The sequence below is a fragment of the Pelophylax lessonae genome (assembly GCF_965119305.1).
Source record: "Pelophylax lessonae genome assembly, chromosome: 9".
NCBI classification, from domain to species: domain Eukaryota; kingdom Metazoa; phylum Chordata; class Amphibia; order Anura; family Ranidae; genus Pelophylax; species Pelophylax lessonae.
Genome location: NC_138776.1, coordinates 267,564,257 through 267,581,310, shown reverse-complemented (window position 1 = coordinate 267,581,310; position 17,054 = coordinate 267,564,257). Strand labels below are relative to the sequence as shown.

At 48.1% G+C, this 17,054-nt stretch overlaps 4 protein-coding genes across 4 annotated transcripts in view; 1 reads left to right on the top strand and 3 right to left on the bottom strand.

Moving 5' to 3' along the window:
- The window catches only part of LOC309562972 (uncharacterized protein), a 581,033-nt gene that overhangs the window by 241,365 nt on the left and 322,614 nt on the right, over positions 1-17,054 (bottom strand).
- Positions 1-17,054, top strand: part of LOC309562915 (uncharacterized protein) — a 523,709-nt gene that overhangs the window by 493,318 nt on the left and 13,337 nt on the right. The window lies entirely within an intron of this gene.
- On the bottom strand, positions 179-11,327 carry LOC309563985 (oocyte zinc finger protein XlCOF7.2-like; the record flags this gene model as incomplete). Its single annotated transcript, XM_082268614.1, has 3 exons — positions 11,261-11,327; positions 723-826; positions 179-388 (listed from the first exon to the last, which is right to left on the bottom strand). The coding sequence occupies exons 2-3, from the start codon at positions 810-812 to the stop codon at positions 179-181; spliced, it is 300 nt and encodes a 99-aa protein (XP_082124740.1). The 5' UTR covers positions 813-826; positions 11,261-11,327.
- On the bottom strand, positions 813-5,194 carry LOC309563984 (lamina-associated polypeptide 2, isoforms alpha/zeta-like; the record flags this gene model as incomplete). The annotated part of the gene is made up of 2 exons (XM_082268613.1): positions 813-826; positions 4,474-5,194. The coding sequence occupies 2 exons, from the start codon at positions 5,192-5,194 to the stop codon at positions 813-815; spliced, it is 735 nt and encodes a 244-aa protein (XP_082124739.1).

Genomic DNA, 17,054 nt, shown 5'->3' with positions numbered 1-17,054 from the left:
AATGATACAATCAGTGATTGTTCCTCATCTACCTGATCATGTTTTGAATAGTTGTGATCTTCCCCTGTGGAATCCCGGGAATACAGAGGACGGGGACATCTCTCTGGTCGGTTCCCAATACTGGATCCATCTGTAGGAAACACACACACTGACTGAATACATTGTTTCTATGTGTTTATCAGATGATGGGGGATCTAGGTGGACCCTCCGTACTGCTCTCTCCTTTACAATAAAGTCTCCTCTTACCCGGTGATGTGAGGGGCGGCTGATTCTCCATCATGACGTCCTTGTAGAGATCCTTGTGTCCTTCTAAATACTCCCACTCCTCCATGGAGAAATAGACAGTGACATCCTGACACCTTATAGGAACCTGACACACACAATGATACAGTCACCATCCAGACACATCCCTTGTCTGTTACTGGATAATGTCCCAGAATTCCCAGCACCGCTCACCTCTCCTGTCAGCAGCTCCATCATCTTCTTGGTGACTTCTAGAATCGTCTGCATGTTGTGTCTCTCAGATTTTAGGGAGTCACATGGAGGCACTGTGATGGTCATATGATCACCTGACTTCAGAAGAGGAAATCTCTGTATTGGAGAACCAATAGGAATATCATGTTAGAATCCCAAAATCCTCCTCACCTCTCCGGTCAGGTCTGTGTTTTATTAATAGAGATAAAAGTGGTCATGTGACCTCCCAGAATCCTCCTCACCTCTCCGGTCAGCAGGTAGATGATCTCCAGGGTGAGGTTTAGTATCCTTTCAGTCATGTGACCCCAGTCCTCCTCCATCCTCATTCCTGCTGTCATCTATGAAGGTTTCCCTGTAGACAGATAACATTGATAACAGAGAATTATCTGGATTGCTCTTGGTTATATTATGAAGATCAATAAGAATTTAAGAACGGTGGCCCCTGATGGGACCATGGACTGTTTGGTATTTGCTATGATACTTGGGGTCTGGGAGCCTCTCACCCTTTGACCTCCTGGATCGCACATTTTCTGTTAGGAGTGTTTTGGTTTCCGGATTTATTTTCCGGAAACAAGGAATGAAGCTCTGGTATAAATTTGGTTGTTTTCTTGTTTTTCTGCGTTGCATTTAAAATCCATAGCAAGCCCAAAGGGTCTGATATAGAAAACCTTAGTTACTTACCGGTGACGGTATTTCTAAGAGCCTTTCAGGACAGCACCTGGAGAGAGCGCAGCTCCACCCAATCCACAGGAAACACTGCAAATAAAAACTCCTCCTCTTCCACCATGCCTCAGTCATATAGTAGCCTCCGACATGCTGGAAAACATAAACTACCACAGGTTAAACATTTACAAATTATATTATAAACAAAACCAAGGGGGGGTAGCTGCTGCTGTCCTGAAAGGCTCTTAGAAATACCGTCACCGGTAAGTAACTAAGGTTTTCTCAGATCGCCTTTCAGGACAGCACCTGGAGAGGATAAGCGAGTAACTTACACTTAGGGTGGGACCACTGCCTGCAGAACTTTTCTGCCAAAGGCTTGATCCTGAGCTGACAAGTCCAACCTGTAATGTCTAATAAAGGTTGAATAGCTGGACCAGGTAGCTGCCTTGCAGATTTGATCAGGCGAAGCACCGGCCCTTTCAGCCCATGAGGTTGCCACAGACCTTGTAGAATGCGCCAAGATGCCTTCTGGAGGTTCTTCTCCTTGAGCTACATAAGCCTGTTCAATTGCCCATCTGAGCCATTTGCCTAAAGTGCTCTTTGATGCTTTTTCTCCTATACGGGACCCTGAGAAGATGACAAATAATGCATTTGTCTTTCTAAATTCCTTAGTTACCAGGAGGAACTGAAGTAAGCATCTCCTCACATCCAAGGTATGAAAGGATTCTTCCCGAGTATTACTAGGAGTTGAGGAGAAAGTTGGTAAGACAATTTCTTGTGATCTATGAAAAGATGAAGCAATCTTTGGAAGAAAGGCTGGGTCCGTTCTTAGGACTACTCGATCTGCAAAAATTGTCAAAAAAGGGTCTGAAATTGAGAGGGCCTGGATCTCACTGATCCTCCTGGCCGAGGTTATTGCTATCAAAAAGATAGTCTTCAAAATTAAATTCTTCAGGGAAGCCTCTTTTAAAGGTTCAAAAGGAAACTTAGTCAAACCTTGTAACACAATGGTCAAATCCCATTTGGGAAATACTTTAAGGGCTATTGGCCTGTTGCGGGCTAATGCCTTGAAAAAACGAATGATTAGAGTCTCTTGGGACAAAGTCTTTTCGAAAAAAACTGAAAGAGCCGCTACTTGCGTCTTTAAAGTACTTGCTGCTAGTCCTTTCTCCATTCCCTCATGGAGGAACTCAAGCACTGAAATTAAATTTTTTAATTCAAAATTTTTGCTGGAACACCAAAAGTTGTATTTTCTCCAGACTTTCAAGTAAATATCCCTAGTCACCTTCTTCCTGCTGGAGAGAAGGGTGGAGATAACTTTTTCTGACAGGCCTCTGGCTCTCAAGATGTCTTCTTCAGTAACCACGCTGTCAGTTGTAAGCGGTCCAGTTCTGGGTACACTAGGTTCCCCTGTGTCAAAAGATCTCTCCTGTACGGAAGTTTCCAGGGAGGTTCTGAGGGAAGATTCAGCAGGAGGGCGAACCAAGGTCTCTTTGGCCAGTAAGGTGTAATCAGAATCAAGTTGGTCTTTTCTTCCCTGAACTTTTTGAGAACCAACGGAATCAGTTGGAATGGAGGGAACGCGTAAGACAAACGGAAGTCCCATGGATGGGCTAGAGCATCCAAGCCCCAGTCCTGATCCTCCCTGTGTAGGGAAAAGAATCTTTGGACTTTGTTGTTCTGTTGACAAGCGAACAAATCTATTTGGGGAAGACCCCAGACTTCCACGATCTGCATGAATACTTCTTGATTCAGACTCCATTCTGATTCCAACACCTTTTTCCTGCTCAGCAGATCTGCTAGAAGGTTTTGTGACCCCTTCAGATGCACCGCTGTCAGAGAGACTAGATTTTTCTCCGCCCAGGAGAGTAGCTGTATTGCCAGATCTGATAGCTGTCTGCTTCTTGTGCCTCCTTGCTTTGACACGTAGGCCACTGCTGTCATGTTGTCCGACAGAACTTGCACATGATGGCCCCTGACTGTCTGTTGAAAGGACCAAAGACCCAAAAGGATGGCTTTCAACTCCCGCCAGTTGGATGATTTCCTGGACTCTGCTTTGGACCATGTCCCTTGCATAGTCCGGCCTTCCAGGTGGGCTCCCCAACCCCACGAACTGGCATCCGTCGTCAGACGTTTGTTCGTCTGGAAAGTCCATTGCAGACCTTCTTCCAGATTTCTGGAATTCCTCCACCACCACAGAGATCTCTTTGCTTTCGTGGAGATTCTGATGGATTTCTCCAGATGTTCCGGGTATGACCAACTCTGCAGAATGTCTCTCTGGAGAAGACGGGAATGCAGTCTTGCCCACTGCACTGCAGGGATAGCGGCTGTGAGCAAGCCCAAAGCTGCCATGGCCGACCTGACAGTAACCTGATGATTGGTTTGTAATCGAGCAACTGCGTTCTGAGTCTTCTCGATCTTTTCTTGAGGTAGAAACACCTTCTGGAGGACCGAATCTATTCTGTATCCCAGAAATTTTATCTGCTGAGATGGAATCAAGCTGGATTTCTCCAAATTCATGAGCCACCCCAGACTCTCTAGGTGGTCCTGAGTCTCCTGAAGGTGTACCAACGTCTGGCTCTTGGACTCTGCAAAAATTAGCAGATCGTCCAGGTAAGGGACAATTGAAATACCCCTCAGCCTTAATGGCTCTAGGGCATCCGCCATTACCTTGGTAAACACCCTTGGAGAAGATGAGAGGCCAAAGGGGAGGGCCCTGAACTGCAGATGCCAGACCGATTCCCCGAGATTGACCGCCAGCCTTAGGAATTTCTGGCACTCCTGATTTATTGGGATGTGCAGGTAAGCGTCCCTCAGATCCAAGGATGCCATGAAACAGTTTGGGGACAACAGTTTGGTCACTGAATAAATGGTGTCCATCCTGAAGTGCTTGTACCGAATTGATCTGTTTAGGATTTTCAAATTTAGGATCATTCGGTACTTGCCTGAGGGTTTTTTCACTAGAAAGATCTGAGAATAAAACCCACGGCCTTGTTGCCCCTCGGGGACTTGGATAATCACTTCCTGTTGAATCAGCTCTTGTAAAAGAGACATCATTGAGGAAGCCTCTTCCGGATCCCTTGGAAGGGGAGTAACATGGAATCTGCTTGGAGGTGTCTCCGAAAACTCCAGTTTGTATCCTTGAGCCACTATATTCTTTACAAAGGGGCTTGCGGATACCTCTTCCCAACGTGGGAGGAACCATAACAGCCTTCCTCCCACTGGAAGACTGTTGTCACTTGCTTTTATTGGCCTGGTCAGGTGGTCTAAAGAGGACTCCACCTTTCCCTTTGCCTTTATGGGAGGTCCATCTTGATCTCTGATCTTGTTCACGACCTCTGTTGGTTTGTTGAACAGAACGAAATCTCTTCTTAGGAGGCGATTTCTTTTTTGACGGAAAGGCCTTCTTCTTATCCGCCGTTCTGTCAAGAATTGCTTCCAATTCAGGCCCGAAAAGCAAGTCACCGGCAAAAGGTAAACCACAGAGTTTCACCTTAGAAGCTGAATCACCTGTCCAGGTTTTCAACCAGACCGCCCTCCTGGCAGAGTTGACGAGGGCTGCTGACCTGGCAGACATTTTGATAGACTCAGCAGAAGCATCGGCCATATATTTTACTGCCTTTAGGAGCAGCGGAAATGAATCCAGGAGATCTTTCCTTGCTGTTCCAGCCTCCACATGCCCTTTAAGTTGTTCGAGCCAGCACTCAAGATTTCTGGCTACCACCGTGGAGGCCATGGCCGGCTTAAGGCTGGACGTAGAGGAATCCCAAGCCTTTTTAAGGAGAGAATCTGCCCTTTTATCCATGGCGTCTTTCAGAACACCCATGTCCTCGAACGCCAAATCCGTGCGGCGAGACACCTGAGAAAAAGCAGCATCCACTCTGGGCTTCTTGTTCCATAGGTGCGCCGTATCCTCTTCAAACGGAAATCTCCTTCTTAGGGATTTAGAGAAAAAAGGGGCCCTCTCTGGGTCCTTCCACTCTTTTTCAATAGATTCCGTAAGGACTTTATGAACAGGAAAAACCCTGCGCTTTGTCTGTTCAAGGCCCTGGTACATTCTGTCATGAAGTGAAACTTGCACCTTTTCTTCTGCGATTTCCAACGTGGTGTAAATCGCTTTCAGCAACTCATCAACCTCTTCCAAGGATAATTTGTATCTGGAAGAACTAGCCACCTCTTCCTTCTCTTCCTCCTCTGAATCCCTGATGGAACAGAGAGCACTCTCCCCCTCATCTTCTGAATCGCTTGACACTGCAGACTTAGAAGTAGACGGCTGGGAAGATGTACCACCCGTTTGTTGGGAATCTGATAGAACTTGTGGCGTCCTGGATAACAGGGAACGAACTGAGGACAAGGTGTCTGTGAGTTCTTTAAATGAAGATATGAATTCATTATTCTGCTGACTAGACTCTTCCTTCACAAGGTCAGCAATACATGCTTTACAAAGTGGCTTCACCCAGGAATCTCTGAGTGGATTCTTGCATGAAGGGCATTTCCTTGATGCTGGGGCTCTTGTCTTCACTGTGGCTTTAACCTAGTAAAGAAAAAGCCACCATGAAAGCCCAATAACCACAAATAAAAGAAAACCACCACCTAGTGATTTCTTGCAAGGGAGAAAATCGTGACCCACACCAAAAAGGATCAGAAGAAAAGACTCCCAGATGCATATATATCCTGTTAGACTGGGAACAGTTACTCAGTCTACAGGGCAGGCTCCAAAGGAGGAAGGAAGAAACCCCACAATAAAAGCTCACACAGTAAAGAAAAAAGAGGCACCACTGCACCTCTCCTACCTGAGCTTGGCCGGCGCTGGCGGTGCCTGCTTCCACCGTCGCTGCAGACTTTTCCTCCATGTTGTTGAAAAGCGCAGCTTGCTGGCAGATCTCTCCATTTAAATACCGCTTCCCGCGTCCTCCTCTGTGGACCGGAAGCGGAAGCGCCGACCTCGTGACCTGCCTCTGACCCCTGCGTGTATTGCGGTTGGAGCAAACGCCGCCACGCCCCCACCGGAAGTCCCGTCCACCGGAAGTGACGCCGCACGTCCCCGGGATCAGAGTCCGAAAGTGCGGGAGATTCGAATGCCAAAAGCGGCTCCCCGCCCGCCGACCGGCCGAAGCGCGGACCTCTGACGCCCGGACCGGATCCTCCGATGGGTTTCAGCTCCCCTGAGCGAACGAGGTGAGAGGCTCCGGAGCATACCCCCTTTGACACTCCAGGGAGGGGAGCTGGGATGGTCTCCATGCTGAAACAGCAAACAAAAACTGGGCAACAAATCCTTCTCTCCCCCTGGAGAGAGTGCAGCCCTTCCACATAGCTCCTGCAATGCTTCCACCATGGCGGAGGAAACACAAATGACTGAGGCATGGTGGAAGAGGAGGAGTTTTTATTTGCAGTGTTTCCTGTGGATTGGGTGGAGCTGCGCTCTCTCCAGGTGCTGTCCTGAAAGGCGATCTGAGAAATTTGGGTTGAACCCAATTTTTTTTTCTCAGCCAGTATTCCCTGACTGATAGCTGGAAGATGCTGGTGGGGATACGCCACTGGTTGTCGGGTAGCTGGCCCTGAACAGGAAGCTATCACCTTTAGACTTGGATAGAATAGGTCACCTGCCCCTTCTGAAAAACTCCATTCCTTAACTTACATCTTTACTCTCTCTCTACTGGCATCTTTTCCACCCTTATAAACCACGCACTGGTCACCGAATCCTTAAATAACCTCCAATGGATCCCACCAGTCTAAACAACCTGAGACCCATCTCCTTACTCTTGCTTATGTAGCACCCTCCTAGGTAGAGGCTAGAGAGTGAGTATAGTTTTTAGCCCAGAAAGCTGTTCAACGATAATATGTGTAGCACCCTCCTAGGTAGGTGCTAGTGAGGACATGGCTTGGTTTGGCGGGGGAGGGGGGTGAGTGTAGCACCCTCCTAGGTAGAGGCTAGAGAGTGAGTATAGTTTTTGGCCCAGAAAGCTGTTCAACGATAATATGTGTAGCACCCTCCTAGTTAGGTGCTAGTGAGGACATGGCTCTGTTTGGCGGGGGGGGGGGGGGTGAGTGTAGCACCCTCCTAGGTAGGTGCTAGTGAGGACATGGCTCGGTTTGGCGGGGGGGGGGGGGGGGGTGAGTGTAGCACCCTCCTAGGTAGATGCTAGTGAGGACATGGCTCGGTTTGGTGGGGGGTGAGTGTAGCACCCTCCTAGGTAGGTGCTAGAGAGTGAGTATAGTTTTTGGCCCAGAAAGCTGTTCAACGATAATATGTGTAGCACCCTCCTAGGTAGGTGCTAGTGATGACATGGCTCGGTTTGGCGGGGGGTGAGTGTAGCACCCTCCTAGGTAGGTGCTAGAGAGTGAGTATAGTTTTTGGCCCAGAAAGCTGTTCAACGATAATATGTGTAGCACCCTCCTAGGTAGGTGCTAGTGATGACATGGCTCGGTTTGGCGGGGGGGTGAGTGTAGCACCCTCCTAGGTAGAGGCTAGAGAGTGAGTATAGTTTTTGGCCCAGAAAGCTGTTCAACGATAATATGTGTAGCACCCTCCTAGGTAGGTGCTAGTGAGGACATGGCTCGGTTTGGCGGGGGGGGGGGGTGAGTGTAGCACCCTCCTAGGTAGATGCTAGTGAGGACATGGCTCGGTTTGGTGGGGGGTGAGTGTAGCACCCTCCTAGGTAGGTGCTAGAGAGTGAGTATAGTTTTTGGCCCAGAAAGCTGTTCAACGATAATATGTGTAGCACCCTCCTAGTTAGGTGCTAGTGAGGACATGGCTCGGTTTGGCGGGGGGGGGGGGGTGAGTGTAGCACCCTCCTAGGTAGGTGCTAGTGAGGACATGGCTCAGTTTGGCGGGGGGGGGGGGGTGAGTGTAGCACCCTCCTAGGTAGATGCTAGTGAGGACATGGCTCGGTTTGGTGGGGGGTGAGTGTAGCACCCTCCTAGGTAGGTGCTAGAGAGTGAGTATAGTTTTTGGCCCAGAAAGCTGTTCAACGATAATATGTGTAGCACCCTCCTAGGTAGGTGCTAGTGATGACATGGCTCGGTTTGGCGGGGGGTGAGTGTAGCACCCTCCTAGGTAGGTGCTAGAGAGTGAGTATAGTTTTTGGCCCAGAAAGCTGTTCAACGATAATATGTGTAGCACCCTCCTAGGTAGGTGCTAGTGATGACATGGCTCGGTTTGGCGGGGGGGTGAGTGTAGCACCCTCCTAGGTAGAGGCTAGAGAGTGAGTATAGTTTTTGGCCCAGAAAGCTGTTCAACGATAATATTTGTAGCACCCTCCTAGGTAGATGCTAGTGAGGACATGGCTCGGTTTGGCGGGGGGGTGAGTGTAGCACCCTCCTAGGTAGAGGCTAGAGAGTGAGTATAGTTTTTGGCCCAGAAAGCTGTTCAACGATAATATGTGTAGCACCCTCCTAGGTAGGTTCTAGTGAGGACATGGCTCGGTTTGGCGGGGGGGGGGGGGGTCAGTGTAGCACCCTCCTAGGTAGAGGCTAGAGAGTGAGTATAGTTTTTGGCCCAGAAAGCTATTCAACGATAATATGTGTAGCACCCTCCTAGGTAGGTGCTAGTGAGGACATGGCTCGGGTTTGGCGGGGGGGGGGGGTGAGTGTAGCACCCTCCTAGGTAGGTGCTAGTGAGGACATGGCTCGGTTTGGTGGGGGGTGAGTGTAGCACCCTCCTAGGTAGGTGCTAGAGAGTGAGTATAGTTTTTGGCCCAGAAAGCTGTTCAACGATAATATGTGTAGCACCCTCCTAGGTAGGTGCTAGTGAGGACATGGCTCGGTTTGGCGGGGGGGGGGGGTGAGTGTAGCACCCTCCTAGGTAGATGCTAGTGAGGACATGGCTCGGTTTGGTGGGGGGTGAGTGTAGCACCCTCCTAGGTAGGTGCTAGAGAGTGAGTATAGTTTTTGGCCCAGAAAGCTGTTCAACGATAATATGTGTAGCACCCTCCTAGGTAGGTGCTAGTGAGGACATGGCTCGGTTTGGCGCGGGGGGGGGGGGGGGGTGAGTGTAGCACCCTCCTAGGTAGAGGCTAGAGAGTGAGTATAGTTTTGGCCTATCAGAGGAGCAGCAGGTAAATTCTGTATTGCTTTCTGCTTAACAGAGAGCAGGATCTGTGAGTTAGGTCTGCTCATGGTGCTCAGTGTGTGATTCATTTGGTCTAGGGAGTGTTCCTCGCTGATCCAATGGGGAGGCACATTGGACAGTGGAGTAAACCTGACCAATGGATACACAGGCTTTGATACAGCTTGAGTGATTGGCACAGACTGGTGGTCTCGGTGCATTGTGGGGTGTGGTATAAAAGCCAGGACCACATGTGCTGCGGGGTCTTTGGCTGGTGAGCAGAGTCCACGACGGAGGGTGACGGCTCTCTCCTCCTCTTTATTGTGGCGCGTGGTCACAGGCAGTTGGCCTGGGGAACAGAAGGAAAGGAGCTGAACCCAGAGGTTCAGAAGAGCTGACTGGAAGGGTTTGAGACACTAGAAACTAGGGATGCACCGAATGTTCGTCGGCCGAACATTATTCGGCCGAAAATAGAAAAAATAGCAGTTTCGGTGTTCGGCCGAATAAGTAAAAAGGCCGAATAAATTTGTGCCGAACAAGGTCAGCGGCGGTCACTAAATGGTGGCCCGCGCGATGCTTCCGCCCGGACCGCGAGCCCGCTACCTAGGAGTCCTTCAGTCCCCTTCCTCATTGCGGCTCCCGGCTCCCTGCTCACACGCCGCCGGTGTCCTGTCCGGCCGCGAGTAGGGGGTGTGACGTCACGCGCGTGTCCCGCCCCCTGCTCCTGACTGCGGCTCCTCCACACTAGGTCCAGCGAGCGTGACACTATGTGCGCGCCCCGCCCCCCTGTTCGCGGCTTTTGGCTCCGACCTGGCTGCAGTTCAGGTATGTGGAGCACATTTGGGGGAGAATACGGTAGCTGCACAAGCATTAGTGTGCAGACTGGCATATTTTGCCATATGTTGCCACTTGCCATGCTTATTAGAGTGCCCTATAAAGTGCCCCTTAAAAAAAAAAGAAAAAAAATGTGCCCAACAGAGTGCTCCCTTAACATAAAATGTGGCCATCAGCGTGCCCCTTATTTTATGCTAAGGGACATGCTGATGAGCATATTTTATGTTAAGGGGCACTCTGATGGGCATATTTTATGTTAAGGGGCACTCTGATGGGCATAGTTTATGTTAAGGGGCACGCTAATGGGCATATTTTATGTTAAGAGCAACGCTGATTTAAATGTTTTGTTTTGCCCATCAGAGTGCCCCCTAACATAAAATGTGCCCATCAGCGTGCCCCCTAACATAAAATGTGCCCATCAGCGTGCCCCCTAACATAAAATGTGCCCATCAGCGTGCCCCCTAAAAATTGGCAAAATAAATGGAAAAAATGCGAAACACCGCATTCGGTATTCGGCCTTCGGCCAAGCATTTCATTATTATTCGGCTTTGGCTTCGGCCAAGAATTTCATTTCGGTGCATCCCTACTAGAGACCCGAAGGCCAGGAAAGAGGGAGACGAGCATGAGATCCGAAGGCCAGGAAAGAGGGAGACGAGCATGCAGCTAGGAAAGAGGAGACGAGCATGAGACCCGAAGGCCAGGAAAGAGGGAGACGAGCATGAGACCCGAAGGCCAGGAAAGAGGGAGACGAGCATGCAGCTAGGAAAGAGGGAGACGAGCATGAGGCCCGAAGGCCAGGAAAGAGGGAGACGAGCATGCAGCTCAGTGGCCAGGGAGACGAGCATGTGGCCTGGCGGCCAGGAAGGACGGGGACGAGCATGTGGCCTAGTGGCTAGGAAAGAAAGAGACGAGCATGCAGCCCGGTGGCCAGAAAAGAGGGAGGCATGCGGCCAGATGGCCAGGAAAGAGGGAGTCGAGCATGCAGTCCGGTGGCCAGGAAGGAGGGAGACAGGCATGTGGCTCAGTGGCCAAGAAAGAGGGAGACGAGCATGCGGCCTAATGGCCAGGAAGGAGGGAGATGAGCATGCCCCCCCAAAGTCATACCAGGCCACATATTCTCAACATGGGAGGGTACTTTGCCGGGGGGGCACCCTTCTTGCAAAGCACCTTGTCCCGATGTTGATAAGAAAAGGGGTCTTCCCCACAACCCTGGGCAATATGATAAAAATAATATCCTATTACCTCCTCTGCTGCCAGTTCCAGCAATGTCTCCGTTCTACTCCCTATTTATACTCTACATCACTTCCTGTCCATTTTCCATAGAGACTTCCTGTCTGCGTATAAGCAAGATCACCACCTTGTGGAGCTCAGAGGAACTGCAGCCCCCTGAGAAACGTCTCATAGTGTGAACAGGGCCTTGTGCTGTGTGTGTATGCATCGTTGCCAACATTTGAAAAAAATTTCCAGGGACACTTTGCAGCACAGCTATCGATTACTTACCACACCCACTTCCCTGAAGCTCCGCCCACTCCGCATAATTAATCTCCGCCTATTTATCAGATTATAGGGTCTACTTCATAAAGAGAGAATTACAGGAAATTGAAAAGGGAATTGAAAACTTGAGGCTAAAGTAGCAGAGTTGGAATAATTCTCCCATTCAGCTGCACTTCTTCTCATCACAATTCCCTGCAATTCTAAAGTGTGAAATGTGCTCAGGTGTGACCATAGAAAAAATGTAATATGGAAATATAAATAAAGTGCAAGGTGTAAATAAGTACGATTATACTTATACTATCTGGTATAATTAGGTTTTATTGTACTTATTTACACCTTGCACTTTATTTATATTTCCATATTACATTTTTTCTATGGTCACACCTGAGCCCATTTCACACTTTATTCACCGGTCTTTGAATTCAGCCCTCTGTAGGGGGATAATTTTCATTTACATAAAACAATGCGGCATCCTTTCCTTCCTAACACATTACCCAGTCCATACCAGTATAGATCCTAACACATTACCCAGTCCATACCAGTATAGATCCTAACACATTACCCAGTCCATATCAGTACAGATCCTAACACATTACCCAGTCCATACCAGTACAGATCCTAACACATTACCCAGTCCATACCAGTATAGATTCTAACACATTACCCAGTCCATACCAGTACAGATCCTAACACATTACCCAGTCCATATCAGTATAGATCCTAACACATTACCCAGCCAATACCAGTATAGATCCTAACTCATTACCCAGTCCATACCAGTATAGATCCTAACACATTACCCAGTCCATACCAGTATAGATCCTAACACATTCCCCAGTCCATACCAGTATAGATCCTAACACATTACCCAGCCAATACCAGTATAGATCCTAACACATTACCCAGTCCATATCAGTATAGATCCTAACACATTACCCAGTCCATACCAGTATAGATCCTAACTCATTACCCAGTCCATACCAGTATAGATCCTAACACATTACCCAGTCCATACCAGTATAGATCCTAACACATTACCCAGCCAATACCAGTATAGATCCTAACACATTACCCAGTCCATACCAGTATAGATTCTAACACATTACCCAGTTCACACCAGTACAGATCCTAACACATACCAAGTCCATACCAGTATAGATCCTAACACATTACCCAGTCCATACCAGTATAGATCCTAACACATTACACAGTCCATACCAGTATAGATATCCAGCATGAGATTTTTCCCATTGAGGATTGAGGTCTGTTTTCATTTTTTTAGCAAATATATATATATATATGCACACACATACACATACACGGATATGTACACACATTTATCTAGAGCTAGAAAACTATATATATATATATATATGTATCAATTAACTACTTGCCTTCTGTGCACTTAAACACCCTTCCCATCCAGGCCAATTTTCAGCTTTCAGCGCTGTCACACTTTGAATGACAATTGCGCGGTCATGCTACACTGTACCCATTTGAAATTTTTATCATTTTTTTCACACAAATAGAGCTTTCTTTTGGTGGTATTTAATCATCTCTGGGTTTTTTATTTTTTACAAAAAAAAAGAATAAAGACAAAAAATTTTGAAAAAAAAAAAAAGTTTTTCTTATTTTCTGCGAGTAAATTTTGATAATAATTTTTTCTCCTTCACTGATGGGCACTGATAGGCTGCACTGATGGGCACTGATGAGGTGGCACTTATGGGCACTGATGAGGTGGCACTTATGGGCACTGATGAGGAGGTACTAATATGCCGCACTGATGAGCACTGATAGGCGGCACTGAGAGTCGGCACTGATGAGCACTGATAGGCGGCACTGCTGGGCACTGATAGGCGGCACTGCTGGGCACTGAGAGGTGGCACTGCTGGGCACTGACAGGTGGCACTGCTGGGCACTGAGAGGCGGCACTGAGAGGCGGCACTGACGGCGGCACTGATGGGCACTGATAGGCGGCACTGATGGGCACTGGCGGATGGCACTGGACACTGACGGGTGGCACTGATGGGCAGCACCATCAGTGCCCACACTCAGTGCCCATAGTGCTGCCAGTCAGTGCTCATCAGTGCCTAGATGAGCAGGCACTGATGGGCACTGACTAGCAGCACTATGGGCACTGATTGTGGGCATTGATGGGGGGCACTGATGGCGGGCACTGTGGGCACTGATGGGGGGGCACTGTTTTTACCTTGTGTAATCAGGGCACTGGTGATCGGTGCCCTGATTACATTCTCCTGTGTCCCCGGCGCTGTGAGGCTCCCCCTCCTTCCTCACACTGCAGGCTCCGTGTGAGGAAGGAGCGCCGGCGATGAGAGATGATCTCATATGTTTACATATGAGATCATCGCTCATTGGACGGCCAGATCACGTGGTGAATGGCCGCTGTGATTGGCCATTCACCACGATCTGTGATCGGCCGTGTCCAAGGGACACGGCCGACACAGATTTTCCCCGTGTCGCGCTGGGGGCGTGTCACTGGGAGGCCGTTTAAAAACGGCCTCCCGAAAATTCGAGTCCGCGCTGCAGCCGTATATAGGCTGTAGCGCGGATGGGTAGTGGTTAACAGGTGTATAAATTATATCTATAAAAAAACATTATTAATAGTAGTAATTAATGGAGTGTGAGGCCTCCAGCTTGTCGGAAGGTGCTCTGCCTCCCCCTGCTGGCAGATTTTGGAAAGTGCACCATGCTGACACCCTGCCTTCGGTGACACGTTAAATTTGCGACAGGCGGGAAGAGTGAGTGGGCACAGAGAGAGAGACAACATTCTGCCAGAACTACAACTCCTAGCTGGGGTGAGAGCGACACTGTGTGGCACAAAATTAAAAAAAAAAAAAAAAATTTTTTTTTTTTTTAAAAAATGATTTACAATGTCCCTGATTAACAGGGACACTGTAAAATACCCGGGACAGGCTCCTATTTGCCGGGATTGTCCCGGGAAAAATGGGACAGTTGGCAGGTATGCATAAACGCAGCTGGGCTGCAGTTCCTCCAAGCTTCACCCTGGCTGAGAAAGGCTGGACTAGGCAGTAATATATTTCTATCCCCCTTGGTGGGAGTGGAGATGACCCCATCTATAAGGATATACAGTATATACACACACAGCACAAGGCCATGTTCACACTACGAGGCGTTCCTCAGGACTGCAGTTCCCTGCAGTTATCACCTCACTAACACTCTACACAGGGTCCTGGAACCTGCAGGAGGAGGACATGTTGGGTCAGTAGCCAAAATCCTGGGACTGTTCTGCAGAAACTGGGACACTTGACAACAATAACAAGGCCGTGTTCACACTACGAGGCGTTTCTTGGGGCCGCAGTTCCTCTGAGCTCCACAAGGTGGTGATCTCTCTTCTACCCAGACAGGAAGTCTCTATGGAAGACAGGAAGTGATGTCAGGTATAAATTGGAAGTTCCGGGTGAAAGGTGAATTGGGAGGAAGTAGCGAGGAGACATTGCTGGAAGTGGCAGCAGAGGAGGTAATAAGGTCTTATTTTCTATTTACACCCAGTAAAGTCCCGTACACACGATAAGAAAATCTGAAGGAAAAATTCGTCCGACGACCGATCTGCCGATTTTCTGATTGTTAGTATGGTGCTTTCGACAGCCAACTCTGACTTTTCGGCTGACAAAATCCTGATGTGCAGGCTATAAAATTTTTGTCGTCCGTAATACAACTTCCAATTTTGTCTCATTAGTACAGTTTTCGTCTGAAAAAATCTTAAGAGCAAGGCTAGGCATGCTCAGAGACGAAAGAACACATACAAAGCACATGACATCACTTCTGAAGTAGAATTCTGTCGTACGGGATAATTCGTATGAAAATAACCTCTTCACTTTCCACATCAGACTAGCATGCCACAAAAAACGGACGACAGATCGTTCGATAATCTGATCGTGTGTACGGGGCTTAACCCTCCATCATGTCCATCCTCTTCCTCCATAGTCACTGTGACCTCTTTTATCTCTACTAACCTTGAAAGTGACAGATTCATAGCTCTGCTTGAACATTAGGAGCCGGTAATGTATAAACGTATTACAAGACAAATTAATGGTTCAGTTTATAGAAACCCCAACGAGAAATATTTCTGGACCTACTATTCTCAAATATCGATGAGCTGAACGTACCTTGGGGTGGTTCAAGGTGGGTCAAGTGAACTTTACTGACGTTCTAGTGCTGAATTCGAAACCCTTTGAAGTCAATAGGACCTGAATGTTACAAACCACTTTTGGCCATTTTCAAAGATGTCAAGGCGAACCCAATGCAAAAAAGTGGGGTCTCCTAAACTCTATAATCTCCCCTCATATGAATGAGTAAGGTGAACATGCCCCTACTCATTCAGAAAAATAGGCACTTGAGGGGAGGTATCTGGGGGTTTTCTTTAAAAGGGGGTTTCTAGGTCTGATAAGCCCCCTACATGAAGATCCCAACCACCACTGTGCCTCCAAGACTGGATGGAAATATTGTCATCAAAGAACACAAGTTCAGTATTGCTAGTGGTGTACCCCAAGGTTCAGATTTGTTAGTGGTTTGCTCCAAGGTTCAGTGTTATTAGTGGTGTACCCTTAAGTTCGGCGTTATTAGTGGTGTATCCCAAGGTTTAGTGTTATTAGTGGTGTACCCCAAGGCCCACTGTTATTATTAGTGTACCCCAAGGCTCACTGTTATTAGTGGTGTACCCCAAGGCCCACTGTTATTAGTAGTGTACCCCAAGGCTCACTGTTATTAGTGGTGTACCCCAAGGCCCACTGTTATTAGTAGTGTACCCCAAGGCTCACTGTTATTAGTGGCGTACCCCAAGATTCAGTATTATGATCAGTGTACCTCAAAGCTCATTGGTATTAGTGGTGTACCCCAATATTCAGTATTATGATCAGTGTACCTCAAGGCTCATTGGTATTAGTGGTGTACTCCAAGTTTTACTGTTATTAGTGTTCTACCCTTAGGCTCCGTGTTATTGGTGGTGTACCCCAAGGATCAATGTTATTAGTGGTGGACCCCAGGGCTCAGTGGTATTAGGGGTGTACTCCAAGATTCAGTGTTAGTTGTGTACCCGGAGGTTCAGTGTTCTTAGGGGTATACCCCAAGGTTCACTGTTATTGGTGGTGTACTCCAAGGTTCAAGGTTATTGGTGATGTACCCCAAAGTTCAGTGTTATTAGTGGTGTACTCCAAATTTCAATGTTATTGGTGATGTACCCCAAGGTTCAGTGTTATAAGTGGTGGACGCCAAGGTTCAATGTTAGTTCTGTGCCCTTAGGTTCAGTGTTATTGGTGGTGTAACCCAAGGTCCAGTGTCCATAATTGATGGACCCTAAGGTTCAATGTTATCAGTTGTGAACCCCAAGGTTCTGTTATTGGTGGTGTACCCAAGGTTCAGTGGTGTAACCCAAGGTTCAGTTTTATTAGTGGTGTACCCCAAGGTTCGGTGTTATTAGTGGTGTACTCCAAGGTTCAGTGTTATTAGTGATGTACCCCAAGGTTCAGTGTTAATAGTGGTGGACCCCAAGGTTCAATGTTAG